General features: G+C 46.9%; 1 protein-coding gene and 1 long non-coding RNA gene across 6 annotated transcripts in view; one reads left to right on the top strand and one right to left on the bottom strand.

The window, feature by feature from the left end:
* The window catches only part of CACNB4 (calcium voltage-gated channel auxiliary subunit beta 4), a 77406-nt gene that overhangs the window by 44547 nt on the left and 14714 nt on the right, over nucleotides 1-18145 (top strand). For all 5 annotated transcript variants that reach the window (XM_086897988.1, XM_086897989.1, XM_086897991.1 and 2 more), the window contains 8 exons: nucleotides 8737-8856; nucleotides 9112-9234; nucleotides 12340-12470; nucleotides 13264-13340; nucleotides 13857-13876; nucleotides 13986-14066; nucleotides 15744-15802; nucleotides 17797-17906. In XM_086897988.1, the coding sequence (XP_086754114.1) occupies nucleotides 8737-8856; nucleotides 9112-9234; nucleotides 12340-12470; nucleotides 13264-13340; nucleotides 13857-13876; nucleotides 13986-14066; nucleotides 15744-15802; nucleotides 17797-17906 (721 nt within the window). The remainder of the gene's footprint in view (nucleotides 1-8736; nucleotides 8857-9111; nucleotides 9235-12339; nucleotides 12471-13263; nucleotides 13341-13856; nucleotides 13877-13985; nucleotides 14067-15743; nucleotides 15803-17796; nucleotides 17907-18145) is intronic.
* Nucleotides 2230-3661, bottom strand: LOC111932374 (uncharacterized). Its single transcript, XR_002866112.2, has 3 exons — nucleotides 3615-3661; nucleotides 2703-2776; nucleotides 2230-2535 (listed from the first exon to the last, which is right to left on the bottom strand). It is a non-coding gene; the product is annotated as an uncharacterized LOC111932374 (long non-coding RNA).

Below are 18145 nucleotides of genomic sequence, written 5' to 3'. Positions count from 1 at the left end.
AACAACAAGTCCCTCTCCCAACAGTGTTTTGTTTTCAGTGTGTGGAGCAATATCCGAGTAGGAGCAGATATGGAAACAACAAAATTGTCAGTGGGGGATATTTCCCCCCATTTTATGCCAAAACCCAACCAGTTCTGGGGGAGCAGGTGAGCTCAGAGTGCTCTCAGAGCTGCAGGATTTGGGCAGAGCTGCTGGAATTGAGCCCACTGAATTCCCAGCCCTATCCCTGTGAATTCCCAGTGGGCAGCAAAGTCCTAGAAAGTCCTTGGGCTCCATGGTTGATTACAGCAATTAAGGACCATAAAGTGTGGCTCAAATATTACCTCAGCAGGTGACAGCAAAATGTCTTTTCTCTTGTATTTTGCTCTCAGCACGTCGAGTTTTTCGATTGCAAGGGCTCAGGGGAAGGAGTTGCTATTTACAGCCTGCACAGCACTGGGAAAATTAGGGCTTTTTCCTCCTAAAATATTCCTAGCCATCCATAAGAGCTTCTTGGAGGTTTGGGCAGGTGGTTTGATTTGCTGCAAGAAAAGTAATCGGAGATCATGGCAGCTCCTTGGGAAAGAGAAGGAAAAAAAGTACCAAAAAAAAAAGTAGAAAATGTAAAATAAAATAAAATGCTATGTTTGTAAGCCTGATTTATCAGTGTTTAAAGCAGCTTCTAAACCTCTTGGTTTGGAAGCTTTTGGAAGGAAATAAAACCATAACATAACACAGTATACCCAGCCTAGGCCCAAACTCCATCCATTAAGCTTGGCTTAAATTAAGCAGCGTGAAATTCATTTCAACAATGCCCTCCCAGCATGTCACAATTCCTTCCCTTTCACCACCCAGCGTGAACATTTTAAACAAAGTCATTTTCCTATAATTCTGTTGGAGATGGCAGTCTTCTGGTTCTGTGATTCTGTGACGTTCTAAAGCACTTCTGTTGGAAAAAAAAAAAAGTAAAATAAATATTCAGGGTTATTTTGGTTGTGTAAAGCCTGATGGTGTGGGAAGTGGTGACACCACTCTAGAAGAAAATCAGGACACTGTAATCATCAAAATCCTTAAAAAAAGATGTATATTCTTTAAATTAGCTGTTGGAATTAGGAAGAGCATGCAGTGAAAGCAGACAGGTGGCAAGGATCTTCTCAACAGTGAGGAAAATTCCACTTCATTCCTCACATGTAGAATACCCTGAAGGTTTTTGTGCTGCACATCCCTGCTTTGGGGACTGAAGTATCCTGATTTTGTTTGAAAGAGATGGACTGGTTTTATTTGTAGGGAAGTTGAAAAATCATTTCAGCTACTGAATGGGTGCTGCTGAACACTCCCCCAGGAAAATAAACTGAATTTTTTCTTTTGTTCAGCCTGGAGAGGAGAAGGATTTGGGGACACCTCTCTGTGTCCTTCCAGGGATCATAAAAGTGAGGGAGAGGGACTGGGGATGAGGGATGGAGGGACAGGCCACAGGGAATGGCTTGGGGATGGATGGGATATTGGGAAGGAATTCCTGGCTGGGCTGGAATTCCCAGAGCAGCTGTGGCTGCCCTGGATCCTGGCGGTGCCCAAGGCCAGCCTGGGACAGTGGCAGGTGTCCCTGCCCATCCAGGGGTGGCACTGGATGGCATTTAAGTCCCTCCCAACCCAAACCAGTCTGGGATTTTTGTATTCTGTGGTGTCTGAGAGTGGTGCCAGGCCAGAACATGAGCAGGCCCTTGGCACAGGTCAGCCTGCTGCTCCCAAAGGTGACCTGGTGCCAGGAGAGCCCCAGGGAGAGCAAAGCAAGCATGAAACCAAAAGGAAAATGGAGATAAACTGGAACAGAGGGAAGCAAGAGGAGAAATGGGAGCTCATCCCCTTGCAGATCCCAACTTAAATATCCCTGTTGCAGTAACAAGGAACTAGATGGAGGTGTGATTTTTATTTTTATTTTTTAAGAAATGATCCACCCCTGTCAGCAGGAACTCTCCATGGCAGGCAGCACAGGAGGATGATTGGAGGGTGGTTCAGGAATACACCATGTTATTCCAGCACTTCCTGGCTGAAGCCTGCATGTCTGAGGGAATGCTGTGGCAGACCACATATGGCAGCCACAGATGCCTGTGTAGTTGGGAGGATGATTAAGTTTAGTTTGGGGGCAGTATTTGTAATTTTTTATTTTTTTTTCTGGAGACTTATGGAACATTCTTGACTTCCCAGCATGTTATGTGGGACAGACACAGAGCATCCTCCTCACAGCAGAGCTCATTTCGGATACCAGGTGCACTTTTATTATCAGGTTTCATCAAACCCAACAGCAGCAGCTTCCCCAGAGCCTTGGGAAGATCATTCAGTGCTTTCAAGAGCTGAAGTAATTAGAAAAAATAAAGCAGTGTCTCTGTGCCGTTGCAGCTTTAGTTTGGTGCCTTTTATCATGGAAAAATAGCACCTTTTTTTTCTCTCCTGGGACTGCTGAATAGCTCTCCTGAAAAAGAGAGACCAGCTGCAGGGAGTGAAGCAAAATTCAGGCTGGAGGTGTTCAGGTGTTGATTCAGTCCCAGGTCTCACAACCTGCATTTGGAATAAAGCACAGATCAGAGCATTCCCAGGCAGATCTTTGCTGCTTTATGGCTGAACAAAAATATGGAATTTGAAAGGTTTGTGTGTTCAAATTTTGAACATTTTGTTGGGTGAAAACCACCTGAGCCTGTAGCCATCCCTGTGGCTGTGATCCTCACCTTGCCCTTGGCTCTGAGCCTGCGGGAAAAGTGCTTTGGGTGTTATTTTGTGGAGGAAGATCTGAATTTTTAACCTGTGAAAAAGGAAAAGTTCAGAGCAGCTCATCTATTCTCTAACTACTACCTCAGGCTTTGTGGGTACCTGCAATGCCAGCTAAGCAAAATCCTGTGCCTTGCATGTTCATTTGAACATTACCAAAAGAGATGGGAGTATTTTGGCAGTAAATAGAGATATATATTACCAGTATTTTTTTTAAACTCCATTTCTTAAATGTAGCAACACAATCTGTGCTGAACTGAAGGCAGCTGGAGAAAGGAGATAGACTGCAAGATTTGAAATCCAGGGGGAAAAAAAAAGAGATCAGGAAATGTTGGAAGAATTGCCCTATTTTCTAACAATTAGTATTCCCAAAGAAAAAAACATGTTCTAACTACCTAGTAATTTCCAAATTGCTGAGACACCTAATGAGTTGTTTTAAATAAATTTACCAAACATATAGAAGGAAATAATTGCTGAGCATTTGATTCTGAAATCACAACTCAATGCCAAGCAGTTGTGCAGCTGCCTCGTGTGTGTGTTGGGGATTCAGCAAGAAAATCATTTGCTTGGGAGCTGAACCTTGTCCTGGTTGGACTTCCAGTGCCACATCCACGTGGAAATTCATGCAGAAGTCCCACTGAACCTCTTTTTCCTCCTGGATTTCCATATTTTTAACATTGCAGGAGCTGGAATGGATTTTGTAATTCGAGGGGGATGTTACTAATTCCAGAGGATATTAAAGCAAAGCAGGGGCTGTGTGATCTCTCCACCCCTTTCCACATGGGAATAACTTTGCTTTCCCTGCTGCTCCTCCCATGGAATTCTCCCTCCAGTCTGGGCTAGGACTCTGCAGTATTTTACTGGGCACACACAGATTTTCCTGGCCCCGGTTTCCATTGCAGCACAGCAAGGTTTTCACGCCAAAGGAAGAGATCCCCACTGTTTTGTATTTGCCTTTTAATTAATTACATCACCTGCCCAGTAATTAAATTTAGCTGCCCACCCTGAGTGCTGGGATGAGATGAGCAGCAACTGTGGTGGCCACTGGTATTTAAAACGTGGAGGTTTCTTAAATTCTCAACTTCTGTTCTTGTTTTCATGTAAAAATGAGTTAATTCTTATTTTCTGTGACCCCCATCTCCATGACATACTTCCAGTAGTAACCTGTGAGTTAAACCTGCTCTTGTGCACCTGGACCAGGGAGATCTTTGTGTTGGGGCTTGGAGTGAGCTGCTTCCCCAAGGAATAACTTCCTGTGAGTTTTGTGGGGTTTTTGAAGTGATTTCTGGAACATCGGTGGCATATGGCAGCATATGGCCCTGCAGCCATCCCTGTGCCTGTTTGTTCTCCTTGTGCTGTGTCAGGAGCTCTGTCAGGTCTCTGGGAACTCGTCAGGGAGGGATGTGGCCTCGATTCCCCTGGGAACTTGCAGAGGGCTGAGGACACTTGGGCTTTTTTCCAGTCCAGGCTCCAGTTTGGGATGAATTTCCCTTGGGGGAAAGGGAGGATGGGCTGATGAAGCTTCCTGCCAGTGAAAGGGCTGGGAGAGCTGAGCGTGCTCAGCCTGAGGAAGAGAAGGCTCTGGAGGGACCTCAGAGCCCCTTGCAGGGCCTGAAGGGGCTCCAGGAGAGCTGGAGAGGGACTGGGGACAAGGGATGGAGGGACAGGAGCCAGGGAATGGCTCCCAGTGCCAGAGGGCAGGGATGGGTGGGATATTGGAAAAGATTGTTTTCTGGGAAGGGGATGAGGCTCTGGCACAGGTTTCCCAGGAAAGCTGTGGCTGCATCTGGATCCCTGGAAGTGCCCAAGGCCAGCTTGGACGGGGCTTGGAGCAACCTGGGCTTGTGGAAGGTGTCTTGGCCTGGAACGAGATGAGCTGTGAAGTCCCTTCAACCCAAACCAGTCTGGGATTCCATGATCCCATGTCTGCTAAAATATTTTAGTTGAGCTCCTGGCCAATTTAAAAGCATTGAAGTGACCTCTGGTTGAGCTGTTTGGTCTGCTGGGTAATCTCTGAGTTCGGCATCAGGACAGGATCTTGAGGAATTTTGGCTTCCTGTGTTTTGCAGGATGAGAATGCCTTGACTATTCAAAAATGTTGGAGGTGCCAGGTGGGATTGGTGCTGGGGAAGAAGAGGAGCACAGGAGAAGAGGGTGGGACAGGAGGGTTTTTTTCCCCTGTTTTTTTTTTCCATTCCATGCTGTCCCCAGCTCGGATGTTATTCCAACCCCAGCATTCCCAAGAATTGGCTGCCTGGAGGAGCGCTGTGTGACCTGCCAGCGCCGTGGGTGCAGAGTGAGCTCTGTGCTCCTGCACTGACATCTCTCATTTCCCAGCTGAGCACAGGAGAGTGTCTGAGCACAGAGCTCTCCCTGCACCGCTCTCCCTGCGTGCCTGCACATCCCAGGATGCAGGAATGCATCCTCCTGCAGTGAGGCTGGCCTCATGGAGAAGGCAGGAGCTCTTGGTGAGCAGGGATGTTTTCCCAAAGGCTCTCCAGCTTGGGATAGACCCCACAGCACCCTAAATCTTTTCAGGAGAGGCTGCCTGTCATCTGGCTGATCGGAGCTGCTAATGGATCGCTGCTTTAATTGCATGAGCAGTGTGACAGAGCATTCCTTAGGGATGGAGGGACAGCAGTCCGGAGCTGTGGATTTATGGCGCTTGGGGAAAAATTATTTGCAAGCTCAGTAAGTCTTTATTTTTTAGCTGTAACAGCTAAAGGTTGATTATTCCTTCAGTGAGCACAAAGGCTGGATGTTGTAGTGTCCAGGAAGAGGATTCATGTCACCTCTTCCTCCCTAAAATACTCCCACCCTGTCCATCAGCCTCATGTGTAAGACCAGTCAGTGAGCAGGAGAATAAAAATAAACAGACCCACTGCTCTTTCTGCTTTACCCTTCTCCCTGGTGTTTTTGGGATTGTTTCAAACCCTCCATGTTTTTTTGCTAAGCTGAATTACATTAGTTGATGAGAGAGGGAGAAAATAATTAATAAATTGCACAAAAAAATGGATTCACAGGAACCCAAAGTGTAAAGGCTGCGAAGTAAGCACTGAGTCTTTCATTGCCTTGAATAATGTAATTATCCAGAAAAGCCTGTTTCTTTCAAATTGCCAAATCTGGTGTCACTTGAACTCATTAAATCCCCACTTGACAAAGTTTCTCTGTCTCCCATAGGGTCATGGGATTTGGGTTAGATAAGGTTGGGATTGATAATTGGTCCTCAAATATTATGTGTAAAACTGTGGGCACAGGTGATATCCCCAAGTGACCTGGCTGCTGCTCTAAGCAATGTGAAAATAAAGCAGTTACAGGGTCTTTTTATAGAATCCCAGAATCACCAATGTTGGAAAAGCCCTCCAAGATCGAGTCCAGGCTGTGCCCAAACCCTCCCCTTGTCACCAGCCCAGAGCACTGAGTGCCACGTCCAGTCCTTCCCTGGACACCTCTGGGGATGGAGACTCCACCATTCCCTGGGTAGCCCTTTCCAGTGTCTGACCACAATTTCCACTAAGAAATTCTTCCTTTAGGAACCCCTTGGTCTACAAAAAAAGATGGGAAATGGCTTTTTTTTTTTTTCCCCTCTCATTGCCTATTGCAGTTTCAGCAAGTAGGAGCTGTCAGAGCAGAACTTGCTGCACTTGGTGCTGAGCAGACAGTGTTTGTGTTGGATTGTTGGGCAATATTCTGTCAATATCCCACAATATTTCTGGCAATAATTCTGATCTTCAATCAAACATTTCAAACAGCACCCAAAATTCAATACAAGTTTGGCTCCTTTTCTGCCCCTCTTGCTGCTATTTGCAGAACGGTGCCTGGTTTTCAATGTGATGCTGCAGCTCAGTACCATGTGAGTCACAGTCCTGGGGCTGCATCTTCCAGATAAGCCACTCTCTGTTTGGAACAACTTGGGAGAGCCGGGATCATGCGGATGTGATTGTACCAATCCCTCTCACTTGGCACACAGGCACTGCTCAGCCTGGCAGAGCAGCCGGGGGTGGCCTGGCAGCGTCAGCTGCTCTGCCTGAGGCTGCTTCTGACAGCAGTAAATAAGCCACTGTTCAAACACACACCAGTAAAAACCAGTATGGGCTCTGCTCCTGTCCAGTTCCCTCACTGAGCTACAGAAAATAATATGTATATATATGAATAAATAACCAGCAGTGGCCCAGGGGTGCCCAGGTAGGCAAGAGCTGAGCCGGTCCCTGAGCTGGCACTGCTGGGGCACCTCCCATGCTGGGGACAGCTCTGGGACAGGAGGGACATTGAGGGGCTGGAGAATTCCTGAGGGAGCTGGGAAGGGGCTGGAGAATTCCTGAGGGAGCTGGGAAGGGGCTGGAGAATTCCTGAGGGAGCTGGGAAGGGGCTGAGGCTGGAGCAAAGGAGGATCCCGAGGGATCTTTTCCCTCTCTGGAATTCCCTGGCAGGAGGGGACAGGCAGGGGGGTCGGGCTGTGCTGGCAGGGAACAGGGACAGGAGGAGAGGGAACGGCCTCAGGCTGGGCCAGGGCAGCTCAGGGGGGACAGCAGCAGGAATTTCCCCATGGAAAGGGCGCTCAGGCTGTCAGAGGTGTCTGTGTGAGGCCTGGCCAGGCGCTGTGGCTGCAGAGTTCCCTGGTCTCTGCTACATCCCGAAGGAAGCAGAAGGAAGAGCAGGATGTGCAGCTTCCCAGCTGGGAAAAGCTGAGCTGCTGCCAGCACCTAACACCACTGTTCAGCCTGGGGATGCTCCACTTGTTCCAGCTCAGGACCCTGAACTCCTGTGTCTTCCCAGCCCTTCCCAGCTCTCCCTGAGTGTGGGATGTCCTGGAGGGAATCTTCTGGTGTGTTTAAAATCATGGCTGAGGTTGAAGTTCCTGTTGGCAAATCCCATTTGTGGCCTGGAGGAAATCTGATCTGAGTATGGAGCAAGGAAAGAGCACAGGCTCATTCGTGGTTCTTAGCCAGAAGTCTTCTGATGGATATGGATTTCACATGGATCCACATGGATGGCCATGGTTCCACAGGGATGGCCATGGATCCACAGGGATGGCCATGGATCCACAGGGATGGCCAAGGATCCACAGGGATGGCCATGGATCCACAGGGATGGCCATGGATCCACAGCAGTGGACAGGGATCCACAGCAATGGCCATGTATTCACAGCAGTATTTAAGAATATGTGACTTTCCTTGGACAGTAAGAATACTGACAGTGCCTGTACTGCAGGATATAAATCCGTGTAAGGAAAAAGGATAATAATAATAATGTTAAGATGCTGTAGATTTGCTTTGTTGGAACACACGGAGCCACAGATTGATCAGGAGTAAACATTCCCTGTTTTGCAAGGTTAAAGCCCTGTTTTTCCACTGGCCCCACACACGAAGATCAGGTGTGTGGGGTGCTGGAGTCACCTCTGGTCTCTACAAAGAGAGGAGCCACTCCACTCTTCAGGGGTTGCCAGATAATGAAAAATATCCCAAAAATGGCAATAAATCCCAACAGTGGCAACGCCTTTCCTTCCTCACAGGCTGCTGCTCTCTGCTGCTGCCTGAATGTGCTGGTTTTGTGTCATATCGATACGGAACTATTGAGCAGCTTTAATAATGTCATTTTTGCCACTTTTTTTCCCCTGGAAGCCCAGAACAAAGCTCTGTGTGAGTGAGAACAAAGCCCTTACACAATGGAGTGTATTCATGGGGAGGGATGATTCAAACCAAGCTTTATAATTCCTTAATTATATTTGATGTGACCTAACCCTTGACAATCCCAAGTCTGAGGTTGTCAAACAGGATATGACTATTATAAAGACTTTTGGACAGTGCCCACAGCTGAGCTGGATTTCACTGTGTCAGTAAGAAAGTGAAGGAGATTTTTTGTCTTTGGAAAATTCACTCAAACAAAAAAAAAAAAAGAAAAAGAAAAAAGAAAGAAAAAATATTATAAAAGTGTGGGAGGAGGGGGTTTCTGTTCCTTACCTGTGTTTTCTTAGTGACCTGGATTTCCTTTCAGGGCTCAGCAGATTCATACACGAGCAGACCCTCAGACTCTGATGTCTCTTTGGAAGAGGACAGGGAAGCAATCCGCCAGGAAAGGGAGCAGCAAGCAGCCATCCAGCTTGAGAGGGCCAAGGTGTGTTCTCTTCCCTGAGTCATGTGCCAGTTGCCTTCTGCCTGCTGGTAAAATTCACTCTTTCTTTTGAAATACTGAGTCAAAGTATCTGCAGAGAAGATGTTTGGGAAGTTTAGTGTAAATATTCTCCTCTAAATGGGGATATTCTCCAGGGAGCTGAACTCTGCTGGCCTGGGGGAAATTATTAGGGCTGAATTTTTATGGATGAAAAGTTCCCAGTGTTTTTGATGTGGTTTTTTTTTTTTCTGTTTGTAGTCCAAACCAGTAGCATTTGCTGTCAAGACCAACGTGAGTTACTGTGGGGCTCTGGATGAAGATGTTCCTGTCCCAAGCACTGCCATCTCCTTCGATGCCAAGGACTTCCTCCACATTAAAGAGGTAAAACCAAGGAAAAGAGAATCTTTTTGCAGATTGTTTTTTTTTGCAGGAGTGCTGAGAGAGGGCAGGAGGGCACAGTGAGGATGAGGTGGTTCTTCATCCCTCGTGGAGCTCCTGCACCCTGGGGTGCTTATCCTGCCCTTTTGGAGCACTTGGTGTTACCAACATGTTGGAATTTCATCACACAGGAAGGAAATAATGCCCTTTAAAGTGGTGGGTTCAGATTCTTTCCGTCAGAACAAGTTTGTGATGGGTCAGAGATGGTGCAGGAGAAGGGGATTCCGTGGAGCAGCACCAGGTCACACCAGGTCTTCAAAAAAAACCCCAGATAGGCTCCCTTCCAGAGAGGAAGTAGCACTTAGGGTAATACAGTAAGCAAAGAAAATCCTGAAGAGGACAGATGCAAAAATAAGGGAAAAAAATGGGAATAAATGAGCCCTGAGTATGGCTTTGGTAGAGAAAATTGCATTTTATTGCATGCTGAGCATATTTTCTGCAATTTTTTATCTGAAGTGAGCCCTCCACATTTGCATAACCCCCTGTTGTGCTATGGATTGGTACAGAGGCTTGCAGCTTGCAAAAGCACTTTTTCATCTCTGCATTTTGGGTTTATTTTGGGGTGTTCAGTGCTCATCTGTGTCTTTCTTTGAACACGTGTTCATCATCACTCCCGAGCACTGATCTCCCTTAGACAGAGCACATTCAGGAGGAAAACACCTGCTGCTGCCCCTCCTCTGGTGCTGGAACAGGGAATTGCTTCACATCCCCCCTCCCTGAGAGAGAAAGGCAGTAAATTCCCTTTTTTTCCAGTTTTTAATCTTGGTTTTCCTGGACGTGCCCACCCTTATTGTCAGGGCACTGATTGAGTTGCAAGCTCCTGTCATGCTGCCCTGTACATTCTCCCAGACAAGTGTCCCAAATCCATGCCTTGGCATTCCATGAGTTGTCTTCCAAGGTCTAAAAACCCGGGATCACACCATCACTAAGCTGTAAACCATCTGGTTTACTGGTGTTTGTCAGCTCAGCCTGCCCGGAGCTGGAACTCAGTAGGATTTGGGGAACGGTTCCCCACGCTGCAAAAAGGCTTTGCAGGATTTGTTTTCCAGTGATCTGGACCAGAACAATGGTTCCAGGTTTTGGAATGTTGCAGAGCTGGGTACAGAGCCAGGTCACCCTGTGGCAGGATGGAGCAGAGGCAGTGAGTGAGGAGCTGCTATTTTGAGGATGTGCCCTGTATGTCTCATCTGTCTCCTCCAAACTATACATTGTGTGCTTGCTTAAAGGATGAAATGGCAACAATTCCTGACAGAGCAGAAGGAATCATGGGCATGGCAACCATGGGATCCTCCCACACACAGAGTGACAGAGGGGAGGGAATGACCTAATGCAGATAAATCCTGTGTTCCTCACTGCAGCCTTGGCATTTGTGTGTTCAGATGCTCTCAGCATAACCCAGACTGCTTTGGGATGGAAGGGGCCTTAAATGGGCAGGACATTTCCACCATCCCAGGCTGCTCCAAGCCCTGTCCAGCCTGGCCTTGGACACTGACAGGGATCCAGGGGCAGCCACAGCTGCTCTGGGCACCCTGTGCCTGCGCCAGCCAGGAATTCCTCCCCAGAATCCCATCTCTCCCTGCCCTCTGGTAGGGGGGAGCCATTCCCTGTGTCCCATCCCTCCATCCTTTGTCCCAAAGGGGTAGATTCTGATCCCATGTCTAGAGGCCTCGCTCTGAGGTCCATGAAGAAAGATTCCCATGGTCAGGCTGTACCTTCAGGGCCAAAATGGAGCAGGAGTTCCAACACCTTGGAACTCAGGTGTTGCAGGGATTGGTTTTGTAGAGTCAGACTGGTTTGGTTGGGCAGGGACACCTCCCACTGTCCCAGGCTGCTCCAAGCCCGCTCCAGCCTGGCCTTGGACACTTCCAGGGATGGGCACTCCACAACCTCTCAGTTCACTGATTTCCAGCAGCAGGATGTTGAATCCTGAAGGATTTCTCCAGTTCACAGACTGGAAGTAGTTCTGTAATTCAACATCCTTCAAATTAAGCTTTGCTTGCTCCCTGCCACTGTCTGAATCAAGGTCAGAACAGCAGGAGGAATAAATACTTAGTTGGAATGAGAAAATAATGGAACCTCTTGCCTAAATATATAAAAGAGGATAAAGAGGTTTTTCAGGGATGAGGATTGCATTCTCTTAGTTTTTATTATATGTTGATATTTATGATTGGGTTAGTGTTCAAATATCTGGGTTGATAAAAACCCATTTATTTTTCAGTGCTGCATCTCTGTGTTTCAGTCATCACCATGCACTGCTGCACCTTTGACAGCGTTTCTGTGTTCCTGCAGGAACTGAAGTGCCTGCAAATATGGAGCCAGGAGCAGGGATGGTCTTGAAGATGAGATCTCTGTGATGGCTTTTTCCTCGAGGCAGGCAAACAAAACCCATTCACTCGTGCTGCTCTTAATGACTCCAGAGCCAGTTGTGAAAAGCAATGTTTCTTTTGAACACTGAGCTGCCTAATGAAGCAGAACAGAGGAGAGGCTTTTCAGATACTTTTCTTCAAAAGCTCTGCTGGCAGCAGCTACAACAAATCCTTTTCCACTCCAGTATCCACCAGGATCCTGCTTTTCATCTTGCCATCATTAGGGACAGTCTGACTAAAGCAGAAAAATATATGTTACTAAAGGTCAATGATAAAATGCTATACTTTAGGTATATATTAAAGTTTCCTCCTTAAGGTGAATTTGTCTTAATCTGTCATAACCTGTTAATAACATCCCTACAGATACCTGGAAAGGAGGAAGGGAAAGTGGTGATCTTTTGTCTAGACCATTAAATATGACAAGCAGTATTTGATGGGAAGCTGAAGGTGTTATTTTATGTTTGCTGCTGGGAGGTTGTTCGGTGGCCTCAGCTCCAAAAAACGGGTTCTGCTCATTAAATCAACCCTGGAATTAAATCAGCAGGGGCCAGAAGGAGGGGAAACGACCTCGGTGCTCTGGTGTCACACACCGGGGTGAGCCTGGTTTGTTACCCAGGAGTGTGCATAACAAAGGGAGGGAATCGTTGAGCTGGAGTAGCCAGGAACCTTTCCTGTGTTGCAGAAATACAACAACGACTGGTGGATAGGGAGGCTGGTGAAGGAGGGCTGCGAGATCGGCTTCATCCCCAGCCCGCTGCGCCTGGAGAACATCCGCATCCAGCAGGAGCAGAAGAGGGGCCGCTTCCACGGAGGGTGAGAGCGCCCTGACCTTTGCAAATCGCTTCAAATCCTTCCTCACGCAGGGCAACATTTCCAAAGGTCACCTGCTGCTGCTTTATTGCAGGGAATTTGCAGTGTTGGATTTGGGATTCCCAGTGGAAGGATGGATTTGAGGAGAGTGGGAGTGGGAGATGCTGGTGATGAGAAACAAAAAAAATGTGTTTGGCTGTAGGAAAGAGCAGTGAGGGATACTGACAGGAATTTCTGAGAGTTCTGTGTGCCCGTGGCCTTAGGTAAACTTGGTGCTCAAAGTCTCCTGGATTTTTCCCAGCTTTTCTTAGGTTGTGGGGTTTTTCTCCTTCCTTTTTTTCTTGTCTCTCCATTTTGCCCCAAACCAGACTTGTCAAACTTCGTGAGATCAGCTTTCCCATCCTTTATTCTTCATCTTCCAGCCTGAGGTTTTTGAGTCTCCACCCTGCCAGACCTGGAGATTGGAAACCCCTGGGAAAAGGTCTGGGAGATAAACCTGGGAAATGCTTTCAGAATGGTTGAACAGCATCCAAATTTCTTCTATAATTTTTGACACAACTTCAGAGGCAGCCAGGGTGGGTCTCAATATTCAGAGAAATTACTGAGTTCAGTGAGATGCTCCTGGATTTGGATGATAAAATTCCATATTATAATGATCAAACAGTTAATTTTTAGCTTTGTTAATTAGTTAATTTATGTTTGTATGATCTTGTGACTCCTCATGGGACAATTCCTCCTCAAAACCTCCCACATTTTGGGGTGCCTGCTGTTCATGGGGCTCTTTCTGCTGCTGTAGGAAATCCAGTGGGAATTCTTCCTCAAGCCTTGGAGAGATGGTTTCTGGCACATTTCGAGCCACACCTACAGCCACAGGTAAGCCAGGATTTATTTAAGGAAACCCTTGCTAATAATTCTGGTTAAAAACCCCAGCATGAGAAGTGCAGCTTTTCCCCTTTGCTGAGTTACTGAGGTGTTTTCCAGCAAAATGTTGGCATGCCCAGGGGAGGAGGACATCGATTTCCAACCATGCAGGAGCTGCTGAGGGCTGGGAAATAACCTGGGAACAGTGGCAGCTGCCCAGAATGCCCAGTTTAATGGACAGAATTCCCAGTTTAATGCATAGAATACCCAGTTTAATGTACCCATCACCCAGTTTAATGCATAGAATGTCCAGTTTAGTGCAGAATACCCAGTTTAATGCACAGATCACCCATTTTAATATATAGATTTCCGAGTTTAATGCACAGATCACCCAGTTTACTGCACAGATTTCCCAGTTTGGTCAGGCCTGAGCCGAGGGAGGTGCACAGGGAGAAATCAAAGTGCTTTGGCAAAGGGATTTCTGGTTGCCTGGCTGTGTTTTAACCAAGTTCTCATTTGGTCTTCTAGCAAAACAGAAACAAAAAGTGGTAAGTAAAGCTTTTGTTTCCATCATATTCCCTTCTAATTGATAATTCCCAGGATTTCCCTGTGGGTGTTGTTTGCCTGGTGATCTGAAGGGTTGTTTTTTCCCTCCAGACAGAACATATTCCCCCCTATGATGTAGTGCCATCAATGAGACCTGTGGTGTTGGTGGGCCCCTCACTCAAAGGCTATGAGGTATGGACTGAGGGGTTTGCAATTAATTCAACTTTTCTTATCTCTGATCATCCTCAGTAATTCCAGGTGTGGCTCAGTGCAACTGGTTTATGATAATTTCAAGTGATTTAGCTGAAATAATTACCTGAATGTTCTGTAAGAGCTAAGAGTTACTTCAGACTTGTACTGTTTTAAGCACAGTGCAAATCCATTCTTTCCAGTGCACTCGTTCCTGATTAAATCAAGTAAAAAAGAGAATTTGTGTCTGCTACAAGCAATCAAATTAACGAGCTGGGCTCTACACATGAAAAATGTTCATCAAACCAGCCCCTGCTTTGAACTTAATTAGAAAAACATTTGAAGGAGCTTCCTTGTTGTTCTCCTTTTTATTAATAAATTCAAATCTTTTTCAAAGAAACCTTTAACCTTCCTGAAAGATTCCCCAGGTGGAAGTGGGCAGGAAAACATGCCCAGATAACCAGGACAGCCTTTTTTAGGCTGCTGGAGGTTCAAGTGAGCATTTACCACGTGCTGAAGACTTCTAGCAGGGCAGTTTAGGGAGCTCAGCCATCTGGGAAGTGCTGAACCAGGAACTAAATGAACATAAAATCAAGGATACACTTCATTAAGCTTCATTAATGTTGTCAGTAATTTATAAGATAATATTAAACATACTGGAATGGTTCTTTAGGGGAGGTGAGAGCCTTGGCATAATGCAGTGTTCTGGCATTGTTTTTCTGTGAGTGACTGAAGGTGCAGCTCAGCAGAGCAGGCACTTCATGTTCTGCTCTCTGCCTTTTAATTTGATGGGGAAGTTTTTTGACAGGAGTAAATTCCCCGTGTGCTGCAGCACAGATCAATTTACCTCTAGAGTTTGGAGGGGAGAGAGAGGTTGTTTGCTCATAAAAACCTCTTCAAATCTGCCACCATGTCTCTTTCTTAAAGAAAACAGCACTGAACCTTGAACATGCAAATGTGTGGAGATGCTAACACACAATATTAATTTCAATAACAAAAACTATTCCTCTTACTTGGGGGAAATTATTTTGCCTGTTTTTTTTCTGGCTAAATGCTGAAGGAATCAGTTGGAAGGAGAGAAATAAACTGGCAGAGAGGCCTGGGGGCTTTGATGAAGCTGCTGTCTGGCCTGGCAGATAATAATTGTCAGCCTGAGTTGTCCTGGAAAGGACAAGGAGCTGCTCAATAAATCAGATGGCAGAGATGACAGCTCTCGGGGCTGAGCATCTCAGATGTGCTCCGTGTCCAGCAGTGGGAAGATCCCTTTTTTTTTGCTGCTATCCCTCTCTGAGAACAGTCACCTCATCCCTGAAGCTTGGAGCCCTCTCTAACAAGGTTGTGCAGGAAAAGCCCCAGGTGTGTCTGACACACATCCCCTGTGGTTGTGCCGTGCTGTGAAGCTTTGGGAATGGTGCTGGATGGGGCAGGGGGTGAGGAATGCTCAGTGCAGCTCAGGACAGGAGCACACACAGTGACAGCCCTGCACTTGGAGCAGTGGTCAGGAAGCTTCCATGGATTTATTCCTGAGCGCTGTGGCAGGAGCGTGGCACTGGGATGGGCTCTGCCCATCAGGGGTGTTGATTGTGGGCTGTATCCCTGCCTTCTACTCACCTCTTTCCTTCCTTTTGGCTTCTTTCTCTCCCTGTCCATCCCCTGCTCAATCTTCTCCCCTCTGCCAAGGTGACAGACATGATGCAGAAAGCTCTCTTTGACTTCCTGAAGCACAGGTTTGATGGGAGGTGAGAAACTCTGTCCTTCTCATGCTGCTTTGCCCGTGTGTTACTAACATTTCAGTGAATTACTTTATTTTTTTTTAATGCCAGAGGGTTTGCTGCATGGTCAAAGCTGATTTTCTGGCTTTGTGTCACTACTGAAGAGTGGGACACAGCTCATGTGTTAGTAGGGGTGCACATGTCTGCATTTCTGCCATGGCTGGGCTAGGATTTCTTAACTAAAACAAGAATTCCATCTCAGTGTCTTCCCAATACCTAAGAAAAATCAGCTCTAAAATATTCCTTATATAAGATTTTATTTTGACTGCCTTAAGCAGGTAAAAGTACTGAAAAAAGGGTGGTTGGAAGAAGGAAATGCTGAGAAATAAAACACAGAAAAGGAATTGTAAGGAAAGCTTATCTTCACCTGGAGCATTTCCTGGTGAGCTGGAGAGGATAATTTGGATTTCCTTGCTAGGAGCACTGGTTTGGTCCATGGCATCACCTCAGTCCCTGCAGGTGTCTGCTGCATCTTTGGGATGTTCTGCCCTTCCCAGTTAGCTCAGGATATTCCAGCTGGGAAAAGAAGCTGTTCTGGTGATACAAAACACTAAGTCAGGTTTGGAATACCCAAAGCACGGGCACCAGGGCAGGAGAAATGATGTTCTGTAGAAGAGCTGGAGCAGGATTTGTGGATTTTAGGAGAGAGGAGGTGGCAGTGCTGAACTGATCCCTAAACAGCTCAGAGAGAACATTTAATGATCAACTTCTGTGCAAAGCATCTCCTCTCCTGGCCTGTTCTGAGCTGCTCAGCTCAAGTGATTTTCTGGAAATCCTAATTCCATTGGCAGCTGGATCAGGTGGGAGTATGAAATTTCAGCAGTGGAGAGCTCAGTGCCACCAGCAGCCTGAGACCATTGATTTTAGCTCTGAGGAACTCAGGAAAAAGCTGCTTCTTGCTCCTTCTGCCAACTTCTATGGCTTTGTGGTCTTTATCCTCCCTCCCTTTTCTTTTTTCTTTCTTTCTTTCCTTCTTTCCATCTCTTGTGCAGTTTTGGGAGAGGTCCACGTTACCAAGAAAGGGGCTGAGTGTCCAAGGAAGAGCCTTTCCAAAGGCTTCAGCAAGACCTGACTGCTTCCCTGCCTCTGAATTCCCTTGGCTTTGCCAGCTCCTTCCTTTGCAACTGCAACCTCCCCTGCTGGCCAGTGAGCCAGAGACCCCACAATCCATTCATTTCTATTTTAAACTCATTTTTACTTTTGGCCTCTACTGTATTTTCTGGCAATGCATTTATTTATGTATTATGCAGAAAAATAACTGCACTTCTTTTTAACCCTGCAGCTGAAAAACGTCACTTAGAGCTGCATAAATCTTAGGTTATGTGCAAAAGCTGCTGCTCATTCCCAGCTTGATTTCTTTCCATTTTTTCCTGGCTCCTTGGCTCAGTCCAAGCCCCCTAAATGGATTTTATATGGAAGGATTGTGTGGTCTTTGCTTTGTAACACTTTGTGTCATTCTAACTCACTGACAGATGAAGTCAATAAATCACCTGCCTTAAGTTAAAGAGGTGCAGTGAAGTTAAAGTTGAGTTCAGGCAGCTCCACTTCCTTTTCTCCTGCTCATCCCAGCCCCTGGCACAGCTCCCTGGCAGCTGTTTACTCCAGGTTTACTCCTGGTGTAACTCTGAGGGAAGGGGAAGTGCTGGTACACTGCAGCTCCCTTGTTGAGTGCCCCAAACCTCACAGAACTCACAGCATTTATGGCACTGTGGAAATTCATGCAGGAGATGGGTGAGCTGGGAGGAGAAAAGTTAATTAATGCACTAAGGAGAATAGCAGGAACTCCATCCCAGAGCTCAGGGAATAGGAAATACTTCCCAGGTACCCAGCACTTCTCTCCAGTTGTTCTTTAGTGATGCCATAACTTGTCTGGAAACATGTTTGATTGTGTTTGCCCTTTGGAATGGGCTGTGGCTGGAGATGCCACTGGTGTGTCTGTGTGTGCTGTGCTCTGCTCCCAGGATATCCATAACCAGAGTGACAGCTGACATCTCCCTGGCCAAGAGGTCTGTGCTCAATAACCCCAGCAAGAGGGCGATCATCGAGCGCTCCAACACCAGGTCCAGCCTAGGTAAGGCAGTGCCACAGCTGGAATTCAGGCTGTGGTTACACTCAGGAGGCAAGGGACACGCTTCCAGCCTTCCTGATTGTGGAATCTCAGCTGGAAGGGACCCACAAGGGTCATGGATCCCTCTCCTGGCCCTGCACAGACACCCCAAAATCCCACCCTGGGCATCCCTGGCAGCCTTGGGAGTGTGCTCATTCCCTGGGGCACCTCTGGGGGAAGAACCTTGCCCTGAAATCCAACCT

This window comes from Cyanistes caeruleus, chromosome 7, assembly GCF_971803275.1.
Source record: "Cyanistes caeruleus chromosome 7, bCyaCae1.hap1.1, whole genome shotgun sequence".
NCBI classification, from domain to species: domain Eukaryota; kingdom Metazoa; phylum Chordata; class Aves; order Passeriformes; family Paridae; genus Cyanistes; species Cyanistes caeruleus.
The sequence above is the reverse complement of the archived record's forward strand: the minus strand, read 5'-3'. Positions and strand labels throughout refer to the sequence as shown.